This window comes from Eptatretus burgeri, chromosome 3 (genome assembly GCF_056783735.1).
Source record: "Eptatretus burgeri isolate ZD-2024b chromosome 3, Ebu_testis_v1, whole genome shotgun sequence".
In the NCBI taxonomy this organism is placed as follows: Eukaryota; Metazoa; Chordata; class Myxini; order Myxiniformes; family Myxinidae; genus Eptatretus; species Eptatretus burgeri.
Window position 1 is genome coordinate 48,374,742 of NC_140963.1, and position 22,660 is coordinate 48,397,401.

At 41.3% G+C, this 22,660-nt stretch overlaps 1 protein-coding gene across 3 annotated transcripts in view; it reads left to right on the top strand.

The window, feature by feature from the left end:
- LOC147029821 (protein mono-ADP-ribosyltransferase PARP14-like) overlaps positions 1-22,660 on the top strand; it is a 156,333-nt gene that overhangs the window by 29,419 nt on the left and 104,254 nt on the right. For 2 of the 3 annotated variants that reach the window (XM_085873181.1, XM_085873178.1), the window contains exons 3-5: positions 3,108-3,147; positions 5,039-5,179; positions 14,288-14,533. In XM_085873181.1, coding sequence (XP_085729307.1) covers positions 3,108-3,147; positions 5,039-5,179; positions 14,288-14,533 — 427 coding nt within the window. The remainder of the gene's footprint in view (positions 1-3,107; positions 3,148-5,038; positions 5,180-14,287; positions 14,534-22,660) is intronic. The other variant, XM_085873180.1, reaches the window with a different exon arrangement.

The following is a 22,660-nucleotide window of genomic DNA, read 5'->3' on the forward strand; positions in this document are numbered from 1 at the left end:
AGGACAGAGTACTCACAACACGAAACAGGCAGCCGCCATTACACCACATGTAACATGCCAAAGAACCAACAGGAAGGGGGGGGGGTGAGAGAGAGGTGTGGAAGGGGAAGGGGAGAGTGAGGAGAGATTGGTGAAGAGGAAGGGGAGTTAGCAAAGGGAGTGTCACGTTATGCTTTATGAAACACACACACACACACACACACACACACACACACACACACACACACACACACACACACACACACACACACACACACACACACACACACACACACCTATATACAGGCATTTCCCTATTTACGTCATAAATACTTTCCTGGAAAACATCTTTCAATTGAAATAATGTAAATCGAACTTCAAAATCCCATTGACTTCATGTTAATGACAGATGCAGGAGGAATGTGCTCCTGACTGAAAAAAAAAATTGAGTTAATTTTCAAAGAGAAAATGAATTAAAATATTATTGCTATACTACTATAAAGCCCTTGGTAAAAATACCACGACAGAAAAGCCAGCGTATTGTGATATAGAAAGGACAAAACAAGACACCCCTGGAGAAGCAAAGTTTGCTACGACATTGTACACTGTTGCTCAGCACACAAACGGGGGAGGGGGAGGGGTGATGACTGCCTGATGCAAACAGCTGGCCCAGTGTGGGTAATGCGAGTGTAGTCGCATCCTCCCCCCCCCACCCCCCGGAGAATCAAATTTGGCAATCTTAGCAAAGCGGATGTTCCAAGATTTTAGCCTCGACTCTTCAGAAAAGATACTGCGATGGGATCTTTAATGTCCACCAACTAATCCTGGCAGATGTGATGCCTAGTTTAACGTCCATCTGAGGGACGCCATGCACATTGATTAATCACCCTACCTGTGAAACACTGGGATGACAGTTTATAGTCGGGTTGAGATTCGGACCCAGGCTAGACAGCTTGGAGCGAGTGAGCGTATCTCTCGGCCATCCTGCCATGGTGTTGGTAATTAGTCAGACAGAGGCTCAAGATTAGCTGCCTATTTCTCCATGTCTGACAAATCCATGGGATGACATGCTGGCTGCTTCTTTGCCCTTCTTTGTGTTGATGTTGAGGTTGTTGATATTGTAGATTCATCAGCCTGAGGCCTTTCAACCTTCTGTAAGAAACTAAAGAGAGTCTTCTGCACTGCTTTCTTCTTTTTTTCTTTTTTTTAAAGGAAGCATTGCTTTGAAGCCACTGAAAACATTTTACAATTCTCACGTGCCTCGTAGTTCACTTGGCCCATTGCTTTACTCATTCTAATCCTGTTATGTTGGTTGTTCTTTTAGTTCAATCTTGATTTAGCTTATTTTACCTTCCTAACTCTGGGGATTTCCCCCAGCTGCGGGCTGGGGAACCCAGCCGCGGGTCGCCATGTCTACTGCTCCTGCTGTGGGAGCCTTCATAGAGATGCCGCAGACGAACTTGTCACACTGCTTAGTTTTTGTTGCACTCAATGAAGTTACACTTTGGACACATTCCTTGATGTTTTCTTCACTCAATATGATCTTCCGAACAGTAGAAAAAGTTAAGTTTCATGCTTTAGCAATTTCACATTTTCTTGTGTAAATGAGGAGGAGGAGGAGGAGGAGGAGGAGGAGGAGGAGGAGGAGGAGGAGGAGGAGGAGGAGGAGGAGGAGGAGGGAGCCTTGCTTAAAGTAAATACGCTTAGTTATAACAATCGTTAATTTCTTAAAAATTTAGATTTCACTCCATATTTCGACACTTAGTCTACGAGCTCTGATCCTCAAATCCAAAGACAGATTTTGACTATGTACTTTAATTAGTCTGTGGGAGGCCATCGTGGAAAATCGCATCATATAATGCATAAATCTCTCCAAGCTCCTAATTTGAAAGCTATAGCACGTATAAAAGCAATGCACACAGAGATTTGCAGGGATGAAGATCAGATATTTTTGATATGAGTGAGGAAAGAGAAAAATATATTTTGAGCGCCTTATACAGAAACCATTGTGGCCTGTTGTGAATCCTGTTGTGAAACAGAAACCGTTGTGAAAAAGGGAAAAAAGTGAAGGCATTTTTTGAGCAGGCTGAAAAAAATGGTGGCTTAAGGTGACCCCTGCGAGGTGACAGTGGGCTGGCAAAGCTTAGGCACTGCCATCTTGGTATGGCTTTAAAAAAAAAAAAAAAATGATGAGCACTAAATTTTCATCAAAAGGGGTGTTTAAATTAACCCAAATAACCAATTTTCATTCATGTAGTCCCTTGGAGTTTCCTTTGTATGCATGCGAAGTTTAAGGCCGCTAGGTTTCATGGTTTGGGAGTTATGCAAATGGAGAACACGCACATGCACACGCACACACAGACATTTACTATTATAGAAGATTGAGCTTCATTGTGTTTGTGCAGGCCATAACATTTTTACCAATTGAGCTTTTGTCATCAAATCTTCAACAAACCTTTATTATGAGAATATGGACAAAACTAGTGAATAAAATGCATATATATATATATATATATATATATATATATATATATATATATATATATGAAGCCTGGTGTTGGCGCAGTGGTTAGGGCAGCGGCTTGGGATCCAAGAGGTCCTGAGTTCAAGTCCCATTGGGCCACTGAATTAATACACCAGGGGGTTGACTCAGCCTGTCATCCTTCCGAGGTCGGCGAAATGAGTGCCAGTGTACTGGGCCGGTGTATACCCCGGTTAAAATAGGTGTACCATATCCCTGTGTTTCGTAAGAGGCGACCAGGGTTGCGTCAGGAAGGGCATCCGGCGTAAAACATGTGCCAAATCAATATGCGGATCATACGGATGATCCGCTGTGGCGACCCTTAACGGGTGCAGCCGAAAGAAGAAGAAGAAGATATATTTTTTTTTTTTAACTGTCGTTCGAGTACAATGCAGACGTGCACGTCTGACTTTTGAGGTGCTTTCTAGTTTAGGATTTAAATCCTCCTCACATGCGATTGAATGTAAAGAATGCCGACTCTCAATTTAGTTTAATTCACTTGGGAGACTTGTTTATGAAATTATGACTGTATCCTTGTAATTGTAACCAACTTGTACATGGACACTCATTCACCATTTAACTTGAATTATTTATTTTTGCCTTTCAGCAGCAAGACCAATCGGTCAACCCAGCTGCAAATCCTGAAGGTAGGAAGCATTCTTTAAGCATTCGCTTGCAGAATATGGTTCCCATCCATAACTAAATTTTCTTTTTTGAATATTGGTTTTCTTCTTCTCCTGACAGGATGGTGCGGATATAGTGTATTTAGCATTGTGCTGTCTCATCTGGACTAAATTGTCCACCGAACTATAAGCTGTCTTTTTTGGCGTTTTCACATGTAAGATGTTGCAGACTTACATTGAGTGGGGAACTGTCTTCTGGCATTAGCTGGTCAATGTTAATAATCTCGTGTTTTTTGAGGAAGAGTCGGTGAGGTTTCACCAGCACCCTGTAAAATTTAATTCCTACCTCGCTTTCTGGGTACTGCATCAAATCTAGAAGTAATGCAAACTAGTGGGTGTGTGCTGCATCCAAGCAAAGAAGGTATGCTTCTTGAACATAGAATCTCTCGACTTTGATTTTGGTTTCACCGAGGTGCCGTCATCTTGTTTTTTTGCGGCCTAATTTTGGGGTGCTATCTTGTATGCCTGTGTAAACCTGTGGGTGAATCCATCGTTTACTTAAAGCTACAAGTTATCTTTTTATTACATTTATAATGGTCAAATATGTGGAATAAAAACTGAATTGATTTAAACGGTAACAATTTGGCAATTTTGTTTCTTCTATCATACCTTTAAACTTTAAAGTATTTGGAAAAAATAAAAATAAAAAGTCACCAGAAGTGGGAAGTTCCAGGGAACCAAAATCCAAGACTACAGGTAATATGTGAAATGTTACTTGCCTTGGAACCTGGGCCTCAGGTTTGAGGTTCAGAAGAGACTTGCCACACTCAATTTTACTGAAATCTTGGTTTACAAATATTACCTACTCAATTAGCATGAATGATCAATCCTTCATCCAAACTCAAAAATCCAAATGATGAAAACTCTGAGCCAGATGTACGCATGAACTTGCCAAGCACTTTAGCCGTAATGTATTCGTAAGAAGCCTACAACCAGTAAAGTTATGAACCGTCATGTATTCCCCAAATTATGAGAGGATTGTTTTTCCCCTCCCAATCTGAGGTTCATTATGGCTCACTTGGTTGTGTATGTTTTCATTGCTGAGGATTTACTCCTGGATGGGTATGTACTCCATTGTAGGGAAATTTGAGGGTGCTGCAGATAAAATGTATGAACATTATTCAGAGCCAATAGCATATTAATATTTCTTTCAGAGAACCTTTGAAATTGTTTGAACTTCTGTAATTATCCTGGCTGCCAATCCAGATCCAGATATGCTTGTATGGACCACAAGCAGGATGCTGTGTGGTGGCATGTGTAGTTGGTCAGGGTTCCCATGGAAACAGCTTGTGTGGCATGTGGTTCCTGATCCCAGAACTGTGAAGGAGTTTATTATTATTATTTTTTTGCTAAGGATGCCTAGCCAGTTCAATTGTGGGAGCAGGTTGTGTGTATTCAGTGCCAAATGCAGATAACCAGCCAGAAAAAAATGAGGTCGCATCTTGTGCTCCCACCAGGCAATCAGGCCTAAAACAGTCAATAATGTAATGTTCTTGTAGTTAGAATGTATGTAGCATGCCATACCCCATAAAGAGCTGCAGTGAGTATTTGGATATGCTTTCTCAGCTCATGCGTAGCCGAAGCTTTTCTTTTAATTTTGGGAAGTCGTATATAGACACTCTGCTTCACGTTGCTTACCACCCACTCCCGGAGTCTGCAAGGAGGTCCCAGGCCCTAGGGCAGGCTCCGCAGATGTGATCCAACCACGTTTCTTCAACTATATCCAAGAACATTTGGTTTTATAAGCTATTTTCAGTGAACTGCACGTATTTTCTATTGATGACCAAAATCCTGTACCAAAAGACATTTGCTGGTTAAGTAAAACGATGGAATTGTGATTTGTCTTCGTTCACAGGATCGAACACTATTCTGATCACATATGACGGAATTGCTGATACAGAACTGAAAGTGATCTTTGAGGATATTTTGTGGTATGAAGTGGAGTTCTGGACTCTCAAACACAACACAAAGTTGCTCATTTGTCAAACTCCTGAAGGTGGGTGTTCTTAAAACGAAGAGGTTGCAAGGTGTTTTAAGGAAACATTTGTACATTTGTAGCTTGGTTTAAATCCAATAAGATACTGCTCAAAAGAAAGGAAAGACCATTGATGTTTTCAACACTTTTGCACGAAGTTTTTTTTTTATTTTATTGTGAAATTTAACAACATATTCTAAAAACACAATTTGCATGACATCCAGAAACGTTACTTTGTGTAGCATTTTGTTGTACATTGTCTCGGCAAAATATTGCTTCCCAATACAGGACTTTCAAAATGATGTATGAATGTTCAGGCCCAGTCACACCTTGACATTTTAGCCAGCAATGGCAACGTATTAAAATGTATGTAAAACGCTGGCTTACGTTGAACTTTTGATGTGTTTTTTTAAAGATTCGGACGTATTCATAACGAGTTGGTCGTATGCATAACATATTAGTAACGGACACAGAACGTTTCGTTGTGTTATAGCTTACTTATACCAACGAATGCTGAGCCTGTTGTCAGCCTTCCCAACCTATGCCCAACGATAGTCTAACTTATGTATAGCACGCTGCACGCATCGCCGACGATGACGTGACGTAGCTTATTAAAAGGCTGCCGCACAACAATTCAAATCATAACCGCCGCAGAAATGGAAGTGTCAACATTGCAGTCACACCTTGGCGATCTTGCCAGCTTATGCTGACCTCTGAAAAATGCGTCTAAAACGCTGAAGCACGTCGAATACGGTAAGGGTAAGTTTGGTATACATGAATAGAACGCTAAAGTACGCTATCATACGTCGTATTAAGTGGAGTACGTCTTGTAATTATAAACGTGTTAAGCATTTTACGACGTACTTGCCGTATGAGACGTTCCGCATGCGATGGGAATAAGTTGTACCCACGATATGCGAACGTTGGCACATGTCGACAAAAGTTACTTGTAAGGTACTCACCAGTCGAAACACTCAAGGTAATGGTTAGTGTCAGTGTTCCAGACTCCCTGTTTTTTTTTTTCTTTTCTTCGGTATGACGGTGATGTCGACACTTCGATTTCTAGTGTGGTTATGATTTAAATCGTTGAGCGGCAGCCTATTAATTATATTATATTATAACCGCACTAGAAATCGAAGTGTCGACATCACTGTCATACCAAAGAAGAAGAAATAAAAAACCCCAGGGAGTCTGGAACACTGACGCTAACCATTACCTTGACGTGTTTCGACTTACGAGTACCTTACAAGTAACGTGTGTCGACGTGTGTCAACGATCGTGTAACGTGCCTACAGCACGTTACTCATAGGTTAGAAATAAGTTTCGGGTACGCTAAACATTACCTCGACGTGTTTTGACTTATGAGTAACTTGCAAGTAACATGTGTCGACGTGTGTCAACGATCGTGTAACGTGGCTACAACTTATGGCCAGCGTTATGCGGAACGTGTGAGTCATACGCTGGCATAAGTCTTAAAATTTCAAGCATGGAAAATTTGAGGACAACCGAAAAGTACAACGTTTAAAGCCAGCGTACTACGACGTATGGCAGTGTTTTTCAGCGTGCTCTCAATGTTATCAAAACTTACCCATAACGTATTCGACGTGTACCAGCGTTTTACACAAATTTTTCAAAAATCGGCATAAGCTGGCTAAAACGTCAAGGTGTGACTGGGCCTTTAATGAGGCCTTTTGTGTGTGTGTGAGGCCTTTAATGCGCTGTGTGTGTTTCAATGACTCACTTCTGCAAGTGCAGGAACTTTTAACCTGCTATCGCTAGGGTGAAATCTGCAAGTTGAATAGTCTTTTAAACACAATTTTCAGTATTTAAACAAAAGGGTGACAATTTCAAAATGGTCGACTATAATTGTTGTGTTCTTGGATGCAAATTGGACTCAGGAAAAGATGAGAAATATCTGTGGATGGGAGGTGTCGAATCCTTAACATTTCCTGTTAATACCAGCAAGCGGCGATGGTGGATATCTCTCACACAGACACAGACACAGACACAGACACAGACACAGACACAGACACAGACACAGACACAGACACAGACACAGACACAGACACAGACACAGACACAGACACAGACACAGACACAGACACAGACACAGACACAGACACAGACACAGACACAGACACAGACACAGACACAGACACAGACACAGACACAGACACAGACACAGACACAGACACAGACACAGACACAGACACAGACACAGACATACACATACACACACACTTAGCAATAGATGCAAAAATAGGAACAGCATGCGGACAGGAATGCCTTGTAGCTCTCATCAAGGTTCAAGCAGATGGCAAAGACTCTCGTGGTTCATGGCTTGGGCAGCCAGATGGCAGCACAATCTCGGTGTGGGCTCGGCCAGGCATATGGCAAAGAGGGAAATGGCTCGGCTCTTGTCGGAGTTCAGGCAGATGGCAGAGGCTCTTTGTCCCTTCACCTGCCTGCCTTTTATAGAGGCTGGCACTGGGCATGGTCACGTCGACCTCCTTTGTCGTCTGCTCATTGGGCCTGTGCACGGCCATAGCTTCAGAGGGTCGGTCCAACAACTGTGCTACAACCCCTGAGAGAGTAGCTTTGGCACTCCGTTAGTAGTAGCATCAAACGTGCAGGAACTGCCTCGCACGATGACAACTGCAGTGCTAATGATCGCAGTGTGCGGTGCTTTGAATACATGTCGGTCTAATTTTAATGTTAGGGTGTGGGAAGGTGCAGGGGAGAAAAGGATTTGAAAGGATTTGAGGCAAGGGGATATTGAAATGGATTAAATGAAAAGGGAGGATTTGCAGTGATGTACTGGGTTTGCGACATTGAGACTGAGATGGTGAGGGGGAAATGGTGGAGAATATGGATGGATGGATGTATGAGGGGAAGGAAAAGATGGATTGATGCATTGAAACATGGTTTGATGGACAGAAAGTGGGGAAATCACACTGGGATGAAACATGCTAATCTCACAATGCATTTTCTCCTGACCCTCATACAATGCGAAAGGCACCAACTCAGCACATTTATGAATGAAATAGCTATCTGTGGGTCACTTACCAGTCTCTGAATTCTCTGTAACAATATTAATCTTTGTTGACACTATTTTGCCTTAAAGGTCCCCTGACATGCAAAATAAACTTGTTAAATATGTATATATGTATATATATATATATATATATATATATATATATATATATATATATATATATATATATATATATATATATATATTAACTTGACTTTCCTAGTGAAGAAATCACCCATATTTTTTTAATCAAAAATGGGATAATTAGAGCAATATTTCTATCATTTCTGGAGCTACAGTATTCACAACTTGCTATTCCCCGCCCATAAAAAAATGGACTTCAGCGAATCGCAGCGTGACGTCACATACAGTAAACTCGCACAGAGTGGATTGACTCGAGATCTTTAGAGTCTAGACCAGCGTTTCTCAACCTTTTTACCCTTGTGGAACCCTTGAAATAGTTTTCAAGTCTCGGGGAACCCCTGCATACAAATTATTACATACCATTTTTACTATCTAGCTCTTTTTATTGTTATCATAGTTCATGTGGTAAATTTTTTTTTTTTCGGATACCTGGTTTCAAGAAAAAATGACTCCCTTTTTTGTCAAATTTATTGGCAATGGAAAAAAAAACATACTGCTCATTTATGAGACCTCACACCGAGGTTTTAATTCACACAAAAAAAAAAATTGTAAATAAAAATAAATAAAAACACACCTCATGTAACTTGATAAACAAAACTTAAACAAATAAAGCTGAAGCAATAAAGGTAAACAGAAGAACTAACCTTGAGAGAGAGACTTCACGCTAGGAAGCACAGAGAAGATAGATGGACACCGTGCATGCGTCCCGTACTTGAGTCAGTCACTCAATGATACACGAATCCGCGCGTACAGGACGTCCACTAACCAGTGAGGGCGGTTTCACACTGGCGCCATATAGACATTGTTAAATACATTCCCTATGGTTGTTATAATTGTAAATAATATAAGAGGTTGAAGCCTCTTATAATAACCAAGGAGTTTCCAACAATATGCCGTACGTGTATAGTAAAATTACGAATTTTAAATCCAACAACAACTACTCATAAATACATTAGCCTATTTATTACTGTTTCTCGCGGAACCCCTAGTGACCTCTTGCGGAACCCTAGGGTTCCGGGGAACCCTGGTTGAGTAACACTGGTTTAGACGAGTCCAATAAATCCGTCGTCTATCCGACTCGTCCGATAAATCTGACGTGTTGTAGCTTTTATTTATTATTCTCTCTTTAGGTCTTCTCTACCGAGATGACCTAATAAAGCCGGATCATATGTCCGTCCGTACATCCATCCGTCCATCAACAATTTTTCTTTCCGATCTTGATAAACTTGGTATGTGGGTGGAGGTAGATGAGTGTTGCACAACGATATAACTTTTGTCTGGGTTCAAGGTCAGGGTCAAGGTCAGGAGGTCACGTAAGTTATAAAAATCGCCATTTTCAAAACCTATCTCGTCTGCCATTCTACAAGATATTCGGCAACTGTTTATTGATTATCATAGTAAAAACTATTATCTTGTATCTAACTGGACAGATTTTTGAATTTCCGTCCCGTTTGGCCGCCACGTAACCTGGAAGATGGTCAAAAACACCTCGTGGTACAAAGAAAACTTTTTACTTCTGATCTTGATGAAATTTGGTATGTGGGTAGAGGTCGATGAGTGATACCCAACGACATATTTTTTTTCGGATTCGAGGTCAGGGTCAAGGTCACGAGGTCACGAAAGTTGTGAAAGTCGCCATTTTCAAAACCTATCTAGTCTGTCATTTTAGGAGATATCTGGCTACGGTTCATCGATTATGATAGTATAAAACATTATAGAGATGACCGTCACCCCACATGGGGGTAATTTTTTTCATTGTTTTCTACTGGTTCTGCATGACGACAGTAGGAATAAAATAAATAAAAATTACCCCCGTGTGGGGGAGACGGTCATCTCTATAATACCACAAGTTCTTAATGTTCAGTTTTGACGAAGACTACTGCACTGCGCAGTCAAGCTGCGCAGTTTGGTTTTAGATGACTCGGCATTTTGGCGCGCGCACGGAATTATATTTTGAAAATAAATGCCGACGTTTACATTTTGGGTTTTGAAACTTTTGCACCTTTGGCGGAAAATGTATAAATATACAAGGTCAGCTGCTATGCAATGACACATTCACTAACTTTTACCATTCCCAGTAGAGAATATATATCCTCCTGAAGATAGGGCAGTTTTTGCAAACTTTGAAGTCATGTGACGCGAAGACGAAAGCGAAATTCGAAAATCCGGCCCGACCAAATTTAGATATTGTCCCATAGATTCATATGCTACAATCAAATTCAAGATCGCTTGAGAAATGGCGGAGGAGATAGAATTTGAAAATCGTCATTTTCGCAACTTCAAAGGCCTCGTGACTTTGACCTTGACCTTCGGTGACCTTGAAAGTCATACCATCGTGTACGTCTCATCGACCTCTATCAGGATCACTAATGACCAGATCTCCTGCTTCAACTTCATTGTGAACGGACGGATGGATGGATCGAAGGACATCGCCACCCATATTATTACGTCATGCTCGAAGAGATGACCTAAAAATGCAACAGAACGTCAGATTTATCGGATTACTCGAGACAATTGTGTCACAAGGTGTGTTCTGCACACAAGTTTTCATTGTATCTGAACAGCGAGGTTGCTTCGTTTTATGCGCAGAGAGATACAGCCGATGACATGGGCGGCCTTGCTTGTGATTAATTCTCCGTGGAGCAACATGTCCGCTGCGCTGCACTGTTCACGTCACCTCACTAAAATATTTCTGATATCGAGCAGTATGCAAGTCAAATTTACATTATTGAATTACGAATAGGATTTAGTCTAACCAGTTGTTATTTCCGAGTCTTCCTTCCATGTCCTCCCGATCATCATGAACTCCAGGAATTTCATCGCCATTTTTCTCTGCTTGTCATGCTTCGGGCTCGAACTGGTAAGGCCGTACTTCATTTCCAGCTGCCTGAACTTCACCTCCCGCAACTATGTTATCCCACAATTCTCCATGTGATTCAGACCAAAATCCTTCCTTTCTCTCACACTCACTGTCGCTTCCAGACAAATGAAAGTCCATGTCATCCATTATTCAAAACCAAATGTTCGATTTTTTTTTAATGCAGAAATGAATGAAGTGATTGAGTCGACCAATCAAATGTGGAAACGCACAGCAAGCCAATAGAATCACGTAGGTCCACCAACCCGAGTTATTAACGTGCAGCCTTTGACATACTGTACGTGACGTCATGTGGGTTACGCCCCTTTCAGGAGAATTTTTAGGGGCATTCCCGAAGACGTTTGTTTTTTTTAATGTCACATTTTACAGAATGAGTATTGTGAAAAAACATTGTCAGATCTGAAATCACGATGAAAAACTTCTCTAGGACATATATAAATGAAATTTATGTACTTTGGCGTGTCAGGGGACCTTTAAGTACATAATTGCGGCCATTAACTCTCTTCATAATCAATAAACCTATGGATAATGGCAATGTATGTGACATCATAGGGTAATTGGATAATACGGGTTTTTGGGCCATAATAACAGTGCGCCATAGTAATAGGATGTTCAGTTAACAATGGTATTTTTTTTTTCAGAATGAGCATGCGAGGCGAGAATATGTACTCTACCGAGTGCCGTCCTAGTTTATACGTGTATAGATGGTTAGATATTCCACAAACCAATAACTATCTGAAATCGACAGAGTATCAACATTGACTTCTTTAAAAAAAATACATCTGATGTTTTCTATGTCAACGATATGTGAGAAGCAAGGATTTCAACCAAATGAGAGGATGTACAGGGTGTCCCAAAAGTCTCCTTGGGATTTAGAAATTAAATAACATTTGTTTTTTAATATTTTTTTTTATTATTTTAAATACCAAAATAAAATTTACAAAATGGAGATAAATTTTCTTTATGAAAAATGATGCAGCTTAGATGTCCTCCATTTTTGGCTTCACAGAGACGGGCTCTTTCGACAGCATTTTCCATAACAGCGGACAATAACTCTGGCTGCAGCCCTCCCAATTCTGCACAGATGTTGTCCTTGAGCTGCTGAATTGTATGGTACTTATTGATGTATACACACTCCTTCAGGTAACCCCAAAGAAAATACTCAAGAGGTGTCCAATTCGGCGAATGTGATGGGCAAGAAATTTCTGAATTTCGCGAAATTATTCGGTGTCCATGCTCTTTGGGTGAGAATAATTGATCGATGAAATTTAAAATAAAATTACACGATTTTGGTTCTTTGTTCAGTTGTGAATTTTTCCATGGGGAGTTTCCAAATGTTAATCTAAATTCTGAAAAGAAAAGAAAAACAAATTATTAAAAAGCAGAAATGTTATTTAATTTCTAAATCCCTCGGTGACTTTTGGGACACCCTGTACATTCCACAAAGTGAATAAAAGTTTTTGTTCCAGTAGGAAACTGTTTCTACATGGTAAATAAATTGTTGTTTGAAGAACTCTTTTATGTCACATCTTGTGTAAAACATTTTGTAAAGGAATGCAAAGTTTTTGGAACAATTAGTCAAATAGAACAAGTTGGTCAAATCAGCGGTTTAATTTTTTTGTTTTTTTTTCTTCTGTACATTTCAAAATAATTATCGATGTAGCAGATCGAAGTATCTTTAAATAAATTATAATCACAGTATCCCATGCTTTGTACAGAGCGTCAGTTGTGCCAAAGCAGTTTCTTCGCTAAGGTTACAATCCTGAATGGGTCGCGATTCCAACACAGAAAATCAAGCCAGGAATTTGGAATTTTGTTCACGGGGATGGCGATAGCTCACTTACTCTTCACAAATGACATCATGGGATCTTTAACATCCACCAACTCATGCTGGCACACAGGATTCCCAGTTTAATTTCCATCTGATGGACGGCACACATTGATGACTTTTCCTGCCTGCGAAACATCCAAGTTGACAGTTTATGCTTGGATAGGTATTCACACCCAGGCTAGACTGCTTAAGGCCCTGTCACACCTTGACGATTTAGTCAGCATATGGCAACGTATCAAAATTTATCTAAAACGCTGGCATACGCTGAACTATTGATGTTTTTTTTCAGTTTTAGGCATATAATAACGAGTTGGACGTATGCATAACGTATTAGTAATGTACACAGAACGTTTCGATAACATATAGATAACTTACATCAACGAATGCTGAGCATGTTGTCGGCGTTCACAACCTATGCCCAACGATAGTCCAACTTAAGCATTGCGCGCGGCAGCGTATCGCCGACGATCACGTGGCGTAGCCTATTAAAAGGCTTCCGCTCGACGCTTCAAATCATAACCGCACTAGATATCGAAGTGTCTACTCACCATGGAGTCTGAAACACTGACGAGTTCCTCCTGTGAACCCCATTTTTGTATACCAATTCCCCTGAACGCTGCCAATACGCCATTATACAGTAGCTGTAAGTTAGAAAAACATTCAGTCAGTTCTGTGGTCGTCCGGAAGACGTCAAATACGTCTACATACGTCAATATGCATTGGAGATATGTTACACATAGGTTGAAAGCACGTTACTCATAGGTTAGAAATAAGTTTCGGGTAAGCTGGACATTACCTCGACATATTTCGACTTATGAGTAACTTACAAGTAAGGTGAGTCCGACGTGTGTCAACGATCGCATAACGTGCCTAGAACTTATGGCCAGCGTATGCGGAACGTGTGAGTCATACGCTGGCATACGTCGAAAAATTTTGAGCATGCTCAAAATTTGTCGACAAGCTCGGCGTACTACGACGTATGCCAGCGTGCTTCAGCGTGCTCTTAACGTATACAAAACTTACCCATAACATATTTGATGTGTGCCAGCGTATTCGCCAAATTTTTCATACGTCGGCATATGCTGGCTAAAACGTCAAGGTGTGACGGCCTTTAGAGACGAGTGTGCATACCTACAGACTATATCCTTCCAGACCTAAACTGTGTGTTTAAAAATAACAGAATCATTAAGCAATATATTTTTCCATATTCATAATTTTTTGTTGTTGGTTATTTTGTTTCAGAAGTTAACAGAATTCGAGAAACTGTCGAGAACAAATTTGATGGAAAGATACTCTGTGTTGAGGCTTGGACCGAATCCAACTTTGTTGATTCATGTCGCATCAAGCTGGAAAACCTGGATGAAAACACTGCACTTGAAATGGTTGAAATGTTCATAGAGTTGTGTAGTCAACGCTTTCGCTCAGAATTTGATGTGGAATATGCAAGAGATGGAAGAAGTGCCATCGTTACTTTCCAACAACCTATCGGTAAGCACGCAACAATGCTTCTCATGCAACAATAGTCCATGGGCCAAACCTGAAAATTTGACCCATCAGTACCATCTCTGGTGGCAAAGGCTCACTATGTTTTTTGATAGTTTAGGACCTACAGATGAGGAATTGTGGTGATAGCAGTGTGAAATTGGCAGCTTTCTGGCAGTTTTCACCTCTCAAACATCACCCTACCGCTATATTTTGAAGACCAAAATTTGGGGTTTAGGGGTAGCTAAAATGACTGTAGTTTTGCTCTGGATGGGTCAATCTTAACAATATACCACTCATAATGTCTGTCTATGTACCCTCTATCTAAATGAAGAAGGTTTATGCAAAATATTTCATTATGTAGGTTACCAGAAGTCAAAAGGTCACCAATTTTAGGGGTTGCCCAAAATTGACCATAGGGCAAGTCATGTTTCTAGAATAAAGTAACAAATCACTCAATGGTGATTTAAACACTTGGAATGCATATTTTAGATGTCTTCAGATGATTCTAAGGGGACATTATTGAGTTGCTTATGCAAAATTTTATTTCAGAGCAATTGATTTTGAACTGTTTCTTGTAAATGCCTAAAATCCAGAGTTTTGGGGGTAGGGGAAACAATAATGACTGTAGCTTTGGAGTGGATCGGGCAAATTTGATAATCTACCACTCAAATTGTATGTCTATGTACCCTCTGTCATAATCACACTAGATTTTGAAAATTATGTCCATATGTAGGTCACCAGAGGTCAAAAGGTCACAAATTTTAGAGGCTGCCAAAATCGTCTTTCGCACAACTTATTCTACTAAAACAAAGTAGTAAAAATGAACAAAAAGTAATATCAACTTCCACAAATTATATTTTAGATGTCTTTAGGTAATGTTGAGGTCTTGGAAAGTAACCTCAGTATTTTGAGTTCTCAATCTTCATCGTCATCATCATCATCATCATCATCATCATCGCAATATGATTCAATATCAACTGTCATCTCTCGTTCATCCTCCTCATTTCGCTGCTTTTCGCAAGTTTGTGATTTACACATCGGCGTACATTTCAACCCATTGTCTATGCAGCCACTCTCTCCCTTTTTGCAAACTTGTTTGCACTGGCAGGCCATCATTTCCAACACAGCTTCAGGTGCCGGAGTTCCGGCCATCCAGTCGATGGCAATTGAACTGCTATCATTTTTTTACCCATCCATTTCCCTCTAGATCAGGAATTACTGATTTTGTCTCCAGGCTTCGCTTCCAAATTCCTGCCTGGTAATTGGCACGGAGGGCATGCTTTGTTAAACTATCTTTACAAGGTGGAAGAAGGTTTGACTCTATTTCCCCTCTTTTGGCAAAGAACACCTCGTGTCGGAGTTGATTTACCTGTACAGTTTTTGTGGACGATGCATACATGAGACATGTGAAATGTTGCAAGGTATCAAACATTTGATCTGATATCTCCCATGCGCTTCCAAGGTTGGAGAAGGCACATTGGAATTCACTGTTTGAACACATTTTGTCCAGTGGTCCTGTTTTGCCTCGCCCAACGAAAGAACTTAGTGTCACATCCAGTGTAAGCACGAAAGCCGAGAAGTGCACCACATAGTTCATCTTCAAGGGATAACCTGAGTAGGGAAATGTCCACAAATTGAGTACGTGTCTTTGTTCCCCTCTTTTGGTACAAAGTAGCCGGAATGTCCTTTGCAAAGGAAAGTAGTTGCACAAATACATCTGTGTCCTCAGAAATAACAATTACAGTTTGATATCCAGTCAGCGGCATGCTTAGCATGAAGTATTAACCGTGTGTCTGCCTCTTCTTGAGAGGACTCAAGTTCACCCATTTCACAACTGCCACCGATCAATATCTTGTCACATCTTATGCCACATGTCACGAGAAGAACTTTGTCTTTAATCAGGCTCCTCTTGTTTTCAGTTTTCCAATCTGCAACCAGAAACTCAATAAGTTTTGTCTTGTTGTCAGTTTCTGAAAAGACGTTCCTCCATTTTTTTATTTTGTGTGCTGGCGCAATGCTGCTGAATTTGATGCCACTGCCTGATCCCCTTTTGAGCCTTTCTGCATTCTTGATGGAGCTTTCCTTATACACATCAAATACAACATCTATTTGTTGACTCATCGCACCTTCCCTCAAGACAACTTTCAGGACAGACGTTGAAACCTCAACAAATGTGCTATTTTGCACATTTAACTTCTGCACAACGCTCATGCCATCGATAATACATGCTGAGTTCTGTGGGAGGGTTTCTACAGGAGGTACGCTTTCCTCAATTTTCTTCATTAGTGCTGCTTTTTTCAGTCTTCCTCAGCGACCCATCTTGATTTGCCAATGCGCCGGTAGAAATGTTCACGAGAGAGTCCTCCTCTGATCTTTAGGGATTTATTAAAGAGTTCTGAATAAGATCAGTGAGTGATTGGACGGCTGACTCGTCTTTTTCAATTCTCTTTTTCTGCAAATCCAGATGGCTCGAAGTGGAGGAACGAGTTCCTCGCATTGCTCTTAGGCGATGAAGAAACATGCTGTGGTATTCGGCATTTACGTAATAATGACGAATTGCACCTGGGTTTAAGCTAAAGCCTCTTGTGCCACCTGACGTCTGGGTATCCTTATTTATTGTTTCTTCAATTGTTTGGTCCACTGGTATTTTGCCAAACGGATTATCAGCTCCTATTTGAACAGAAAATCCTCTGCTCATGAAGTATTCATACATTTCAGGTTGATGAATATCTAATGACGACATTTGCGCATAGTAGAATGTCAAATATCTGACATAGTTTAAACGGTCATACGCGAAACACCATGGGATCATGTCTCTGATTGAGGCCAGGTGCACAAGCCAATCCCCTTCTCTTGTTGCCCGCAACAAGCCAAGCACAACCTCGACCATATCGAGATAAGATATCCAAAATGCTGATAGGCCGCCATTGTCATTCTTGAGGAAGGCGCGGTACTGTTGGAAAAGGTGAATAATGCGAATGCATGAAGCATTAGACATGGCATCATCTAGTGTCTCATGAGATACATCACTGGCAAAGTCTTTTAGAACAGTTAAAGCTTAAAAAGAACTTCCGCTACCCACGAAACCCTGGATTTTAGGTATTTACAACAATTGGTTCAAAATCAATTGCTCTGAAATATAATTTTGCCAAAGCAACTCAATAATGTCCCCTTAGAATCATCTGAAGACCTCTAAAATATGCATCCCAAGTGTTTAAATCACCATTGGGTGATTTGTTACTTTATTCTAGCAACATGACTTGCCCTATGGTCAATTTTGGGCAACCCCAATGTGGTAGGGTGATGTTTGAGAGGTGAAAACTACCAGAAAGCTGCCAATTTCACATTGCTATCACCTCAATTCCTCATCTGTAGGTCCTAAACTATCAAAAAAACATCGTGAGACTTTGCCACCAGAGATGGTACCCATATCTGGTCTGGCCCATGGACTACAATGCTTTCTGTAAATTTCTCGCTGTGCTTAACATGTGATTCATTTCTCCAAGCATTTGATTAGGTGAAGAAGTAGTGATTGTGAGGGTTGTAATATAATTTGGTGATTTAAATTTTTTTTTTAATTACTATAATGTTTTATTATTATTGCATTAAAGTGTTTTGCGGCTATGTCGAAGTCTAGGCATTTTGGATCTGAATGAACAACATATTGGTTTCCTAACTCATGTAGTCTGTTTGCTGATCAATCTGAGATGGGAAATAAGTGAACATAATCCCCTTGCCTCAGCCACTCCATGGTGAGATTTTTGGCTTCGGAGATTGAGATTGTGGAGTGGTAGGGTGTGCTGTCCAGTATGAGGAAAACCTGGAAATATAAGAGCCACAGTGAATGCTTACTTGCACTTCACTCTTTTTGTGTGTACTTTGACTAATAAATACAGGACACCAGGCTGTTGTTCCCACCCTGTCACTTTGACAGCAATTGGGGAAAGATGTCAGCACTCTATGAACCCACCGGGTCGCTGAAGACCGCATCATGCTCCGATCAGGCATGATATGGTGCTTTCTCCCTGATGTACCTCTGGTGTTTCTCACCCTGTATGAAACAGAGATTCTCCCTGCTCCAAAAGGAAAACGATTCGGGGACTTTAATAAAGTCTCAGGCCAAAGACAAAAAGGCCAAGAAGGAAAGGTTATCACTGTGTGTCCAAATGTTGTCTGATGTGTTGAATGCTTGGGCATTTGGCGCTGCATAAAGAATGGATCTAGTCAGACCCCGCGATTCATGGGGGATATCTTCCTAAAAAATTCCGTCAATGTCGAGGTCTGCGAACGTCGGGATCCACAAACGTCAGGGCGTTGTTTAAGATATACAGTATATATGTATATATATATATATATATATATATATATATATTATCCCTGTGGCGTAAGAGGCGACCAGGGTTGCGTCAGGAAGGGCATCCGGCATAAAACATGTGCCAAATCACTATGTGGATCATACGGATGATCTGCTGTGGCGACCCCTAAAGGGAGCAGCCGAAAGAAGAAGAAGAAGAAGAAGATATATATATATATATATATATATATATATATATATATATATATATATATATATATATATATATATATATTGTTGCGGGCCGGAGGTCGGGTGGCGAGAACGACTGTGATGTGGGGAAAGCTACGTCATCACCACCAGACTCCCCGGAATTGTAGGCCGTCGCTCCGGATAATTCCGCGAGCCGGTGGGTCGCTGAACCGACCGTGGATGCCAATATCTCAACCGCGTAGCGTAGGGTCTTTTTGTCTATAACCAATTTACCTAATTAACTACGCGATTTCAACGACCGGGGTACCACGCCCTCAGTACGCCTTGCCCAAACCGGACCACTCTACCGACTACCAACTGCCAACTACCTTTTCGGTTCGGATGCAGCGAGCGGATCTGCCAAGGTCGTACCAGCTGGAATGAATGGATTATCGGGTATAAAAACCCGCCTAAACTCAGATCCAAACCATTCTGGACCAATGCAAGAAAGGACGGAAACGAACTGGGAACATTTCTACAATCATTTATTTACAAATAATTTACAAGAGAAAATGGACACAGGGCAGACTTACGTGTGAATACAAGGCAGGTGAGATTTACAATGATCAAACACTTAAACAATTCTACTTAATGGACTGGCACCACACACACAGACATGCACATTCAGATGATAAGAAACCCAGATGTTTTATTCGACCCCCGCAGCCAGGGAGAGAGATGAGCTGGGGTGGCGGTTCGGTGGGGGTACCTGCACGTTGGAGGGATGGGGTGCTCCATGGTGTGGCACATGTTAATGGTCGTGCAGCTCGGTCCACGGCCGCACGTGTGGAGACCGTGTCTGCAAAGGAGCCCGGGTCGAGTAGAGCGTAGTCCGAGGCGGGGATCAGGGCCTAACGCTCTCTGCTCTCAGGGTTGCTTCACGAACTCCAAGCCTTTCACTGCAAGCACTGTATGAACTCCACGACTCTCTCACGGCAACGCTCCTCGCAACCAGCAACCTCGCAACCCTTCGATCTCCAGCGCAACCCAACAACCACGATGAAGAACGACCCCCGAAGAACTCTCGTCCACAGAACTCATCTCCACCGAACTCTCTCCACCGAACTCTCTACTGAGGATGGCGACGGTGATTTTATGGACCTCCCTCAGCGGGGAGGGCCTTGGTGGAACAGACGTCACTGTCTGCTCCGATTGGACGGGGCTCCCATGGGTCTGCTCTTTCTGCGCTGGGTTTCAGCCATGCCGGGAAAACCTCACCCCCACTCCACGCGTGCCCATACTCGTCACAAAGAAGTTACAAAGTTTGTGGAAGCCGAGAAGGAACTGACAGAGATTCTTCCTCGGACAGCGAGTTGCTGGTTTGGCGAGTGAAGCGCTTGTTCAGTGGTGTTGTCGGTTTGTTTGATAGTTTGTTTGATGGTTTGTTGGATGGTTGTTAGATGTAAAGATTTTATAACCTACCTAAAAGGACATCGCAATGCACACCTTTTGATTCTCCCACTCGACAAAAGGAAGGGACCTGTCTCACATGTACTTAACGGAATAACTGACTCTTGGGACATCTGTATGTTTGAATGCATATGGCTTCCAGATCCGTATCTCTCAATTCAGCGGCCAACGGGGCTTGAACACAGGACCCGAGGATCCCAAGCCGCCACCTCAACCACTAAGCCAACACCAGGCTTATATATTATATTAATTATATCTGTTATATATATATATATATATATATATATATATATATATATATATATATATATATATATATATATACACACAGAAAAACTTGGAAAATGGGGGCGTTCTAAAACTTTTGACCGGTTGTGTGTGTGTGTGTGTGTGTGTGTGTGTGTGTGTGTGTGTGTGTGTATATATGTATATATGTATATATATATATATATATATCTTTTTAACATCATCTTGGCTCGTGGAATTACACAGAACAAATCGGGTCACAATATAACAAAGGCAACAGCCGGACAGAGGGAGAAAGTCATCGGAGACGGACAAACGAGGGATGCAGGTAATGATGAGGGTTAAGGGAGAGCACAAAGGGTGACCAATATGGATACATAAGCAAAATTGTGATTTTTGTCAAGGCTTGAGGAAAGGGAAGAGGCTGCTGCCTGTCTTTCAGAAGGATGAGAGATGTCATGGCAGAGAGTGGAGTCATCAGCAAAGAGATAAAGAGGATTTTCCAGAGTCTGTGAGATCACTGATGAAGATTAGGAATAAAATGAGGCCGAAAACACTACCTTGGGGTACTCCAGCCTTGACAGAGAGAGGAAATTAAAGGGTTCTGTTGAGAGCCACATGTTGACTACGAGAGTGGAAGAAGTCAGAAATCCAAGAGTGTAGTTGGCCTTCGATTCCATAGGCAGATAGTTTGGAGGGCAAGGCAGGATGCTAGACTGTATCAAAAGCTTGAGATGTGTCCAGAGAGATGGTACTGATCTCATGTCTGATATTGAGGGCCTCCACCATTGTTTAGAGAGTGGAAACTGCATGTCCAAAGTAGAGTGGCCAGGTCTGAATCTGAATTGATGATCTGAGATGAGGCTGTTGGAGAAAAGGAATGATTTTATGTTAACTGTGATGATGGATTCCATGATCTGCTGATGATTAGAAGTACAGTAAGCTAAGCGGGCTGCAGTTAAGGGCATCTGTTTTTGTACCTTTTTTTTTTTAATTCAATGCTGTCATGTGGACTGATTTCCCATTTCTAAGGTGGATGTAGGAGACCAGTCTTGAAGTGTAAAAAATACCTCCCCCCACCCCCCAAAAAAACAAACTGTGAGTACGCGAGGTGCCATTATCGAAGCAGGTCACATTTTATGACCTGCGAATACATGGGGAATCCGCGAATCACGAATCTGCAAATAGTGGCGTCCGACAGGACTAATGCACATTTCTAGCATGCACACTTGCGAAATGTTGAAGTTACTTCACTTCATGTGTCAGGAAAACATACGAGTTCTTTTATGAGTTGATGGCCAACCTGGGCTCGACTCAGACTTGGCTCGGGAGTGCAACTTGTCGAGTTCGAGGTTAGGTATGGCACGATTAGTTCGATCATGACGTCTATTTATTTCTTTGCAGCTTCATCTTCTGATCTTTGTTGCACATAAAGACCAAGTTTTCTCTTCCTAAGTTCTTCACAAATATTGATTTTTTTTAATCGTTGATTTCTGAGGTCTGATTTATTTATTTCAGAGACAATACATTCATTTATCGTATAATTCCTATCGCTGTTATTTCTGTTATTTCACATTTTCAATCCACATTGCCCAATTTTTTTTTCTTCCATGTATCAATGTGTTTCTGATTATAGGCTTTATAAACTCCAAACTTTTACAGATAATGGAATGTTTCTGTGCATAATGATAATACAGGGAGTCCCCGGCTTCTGAACATGTGGCTTCCGAACGTTCGTTCATATGATCATTGAACTTTATAACCATGTTTCGGTCTTTCAAGTGTCGATCCATTCATCCGAATACAAACACGGCTTTTTTCGAACATATTGCGCCGAGTGCTAAACACAGAAAATTGGACGCTCGAATGTGGGAAAACGAACCATGCATGTGCTATGTGCTGAACAGCGAAAGGCAGGTATACGTATT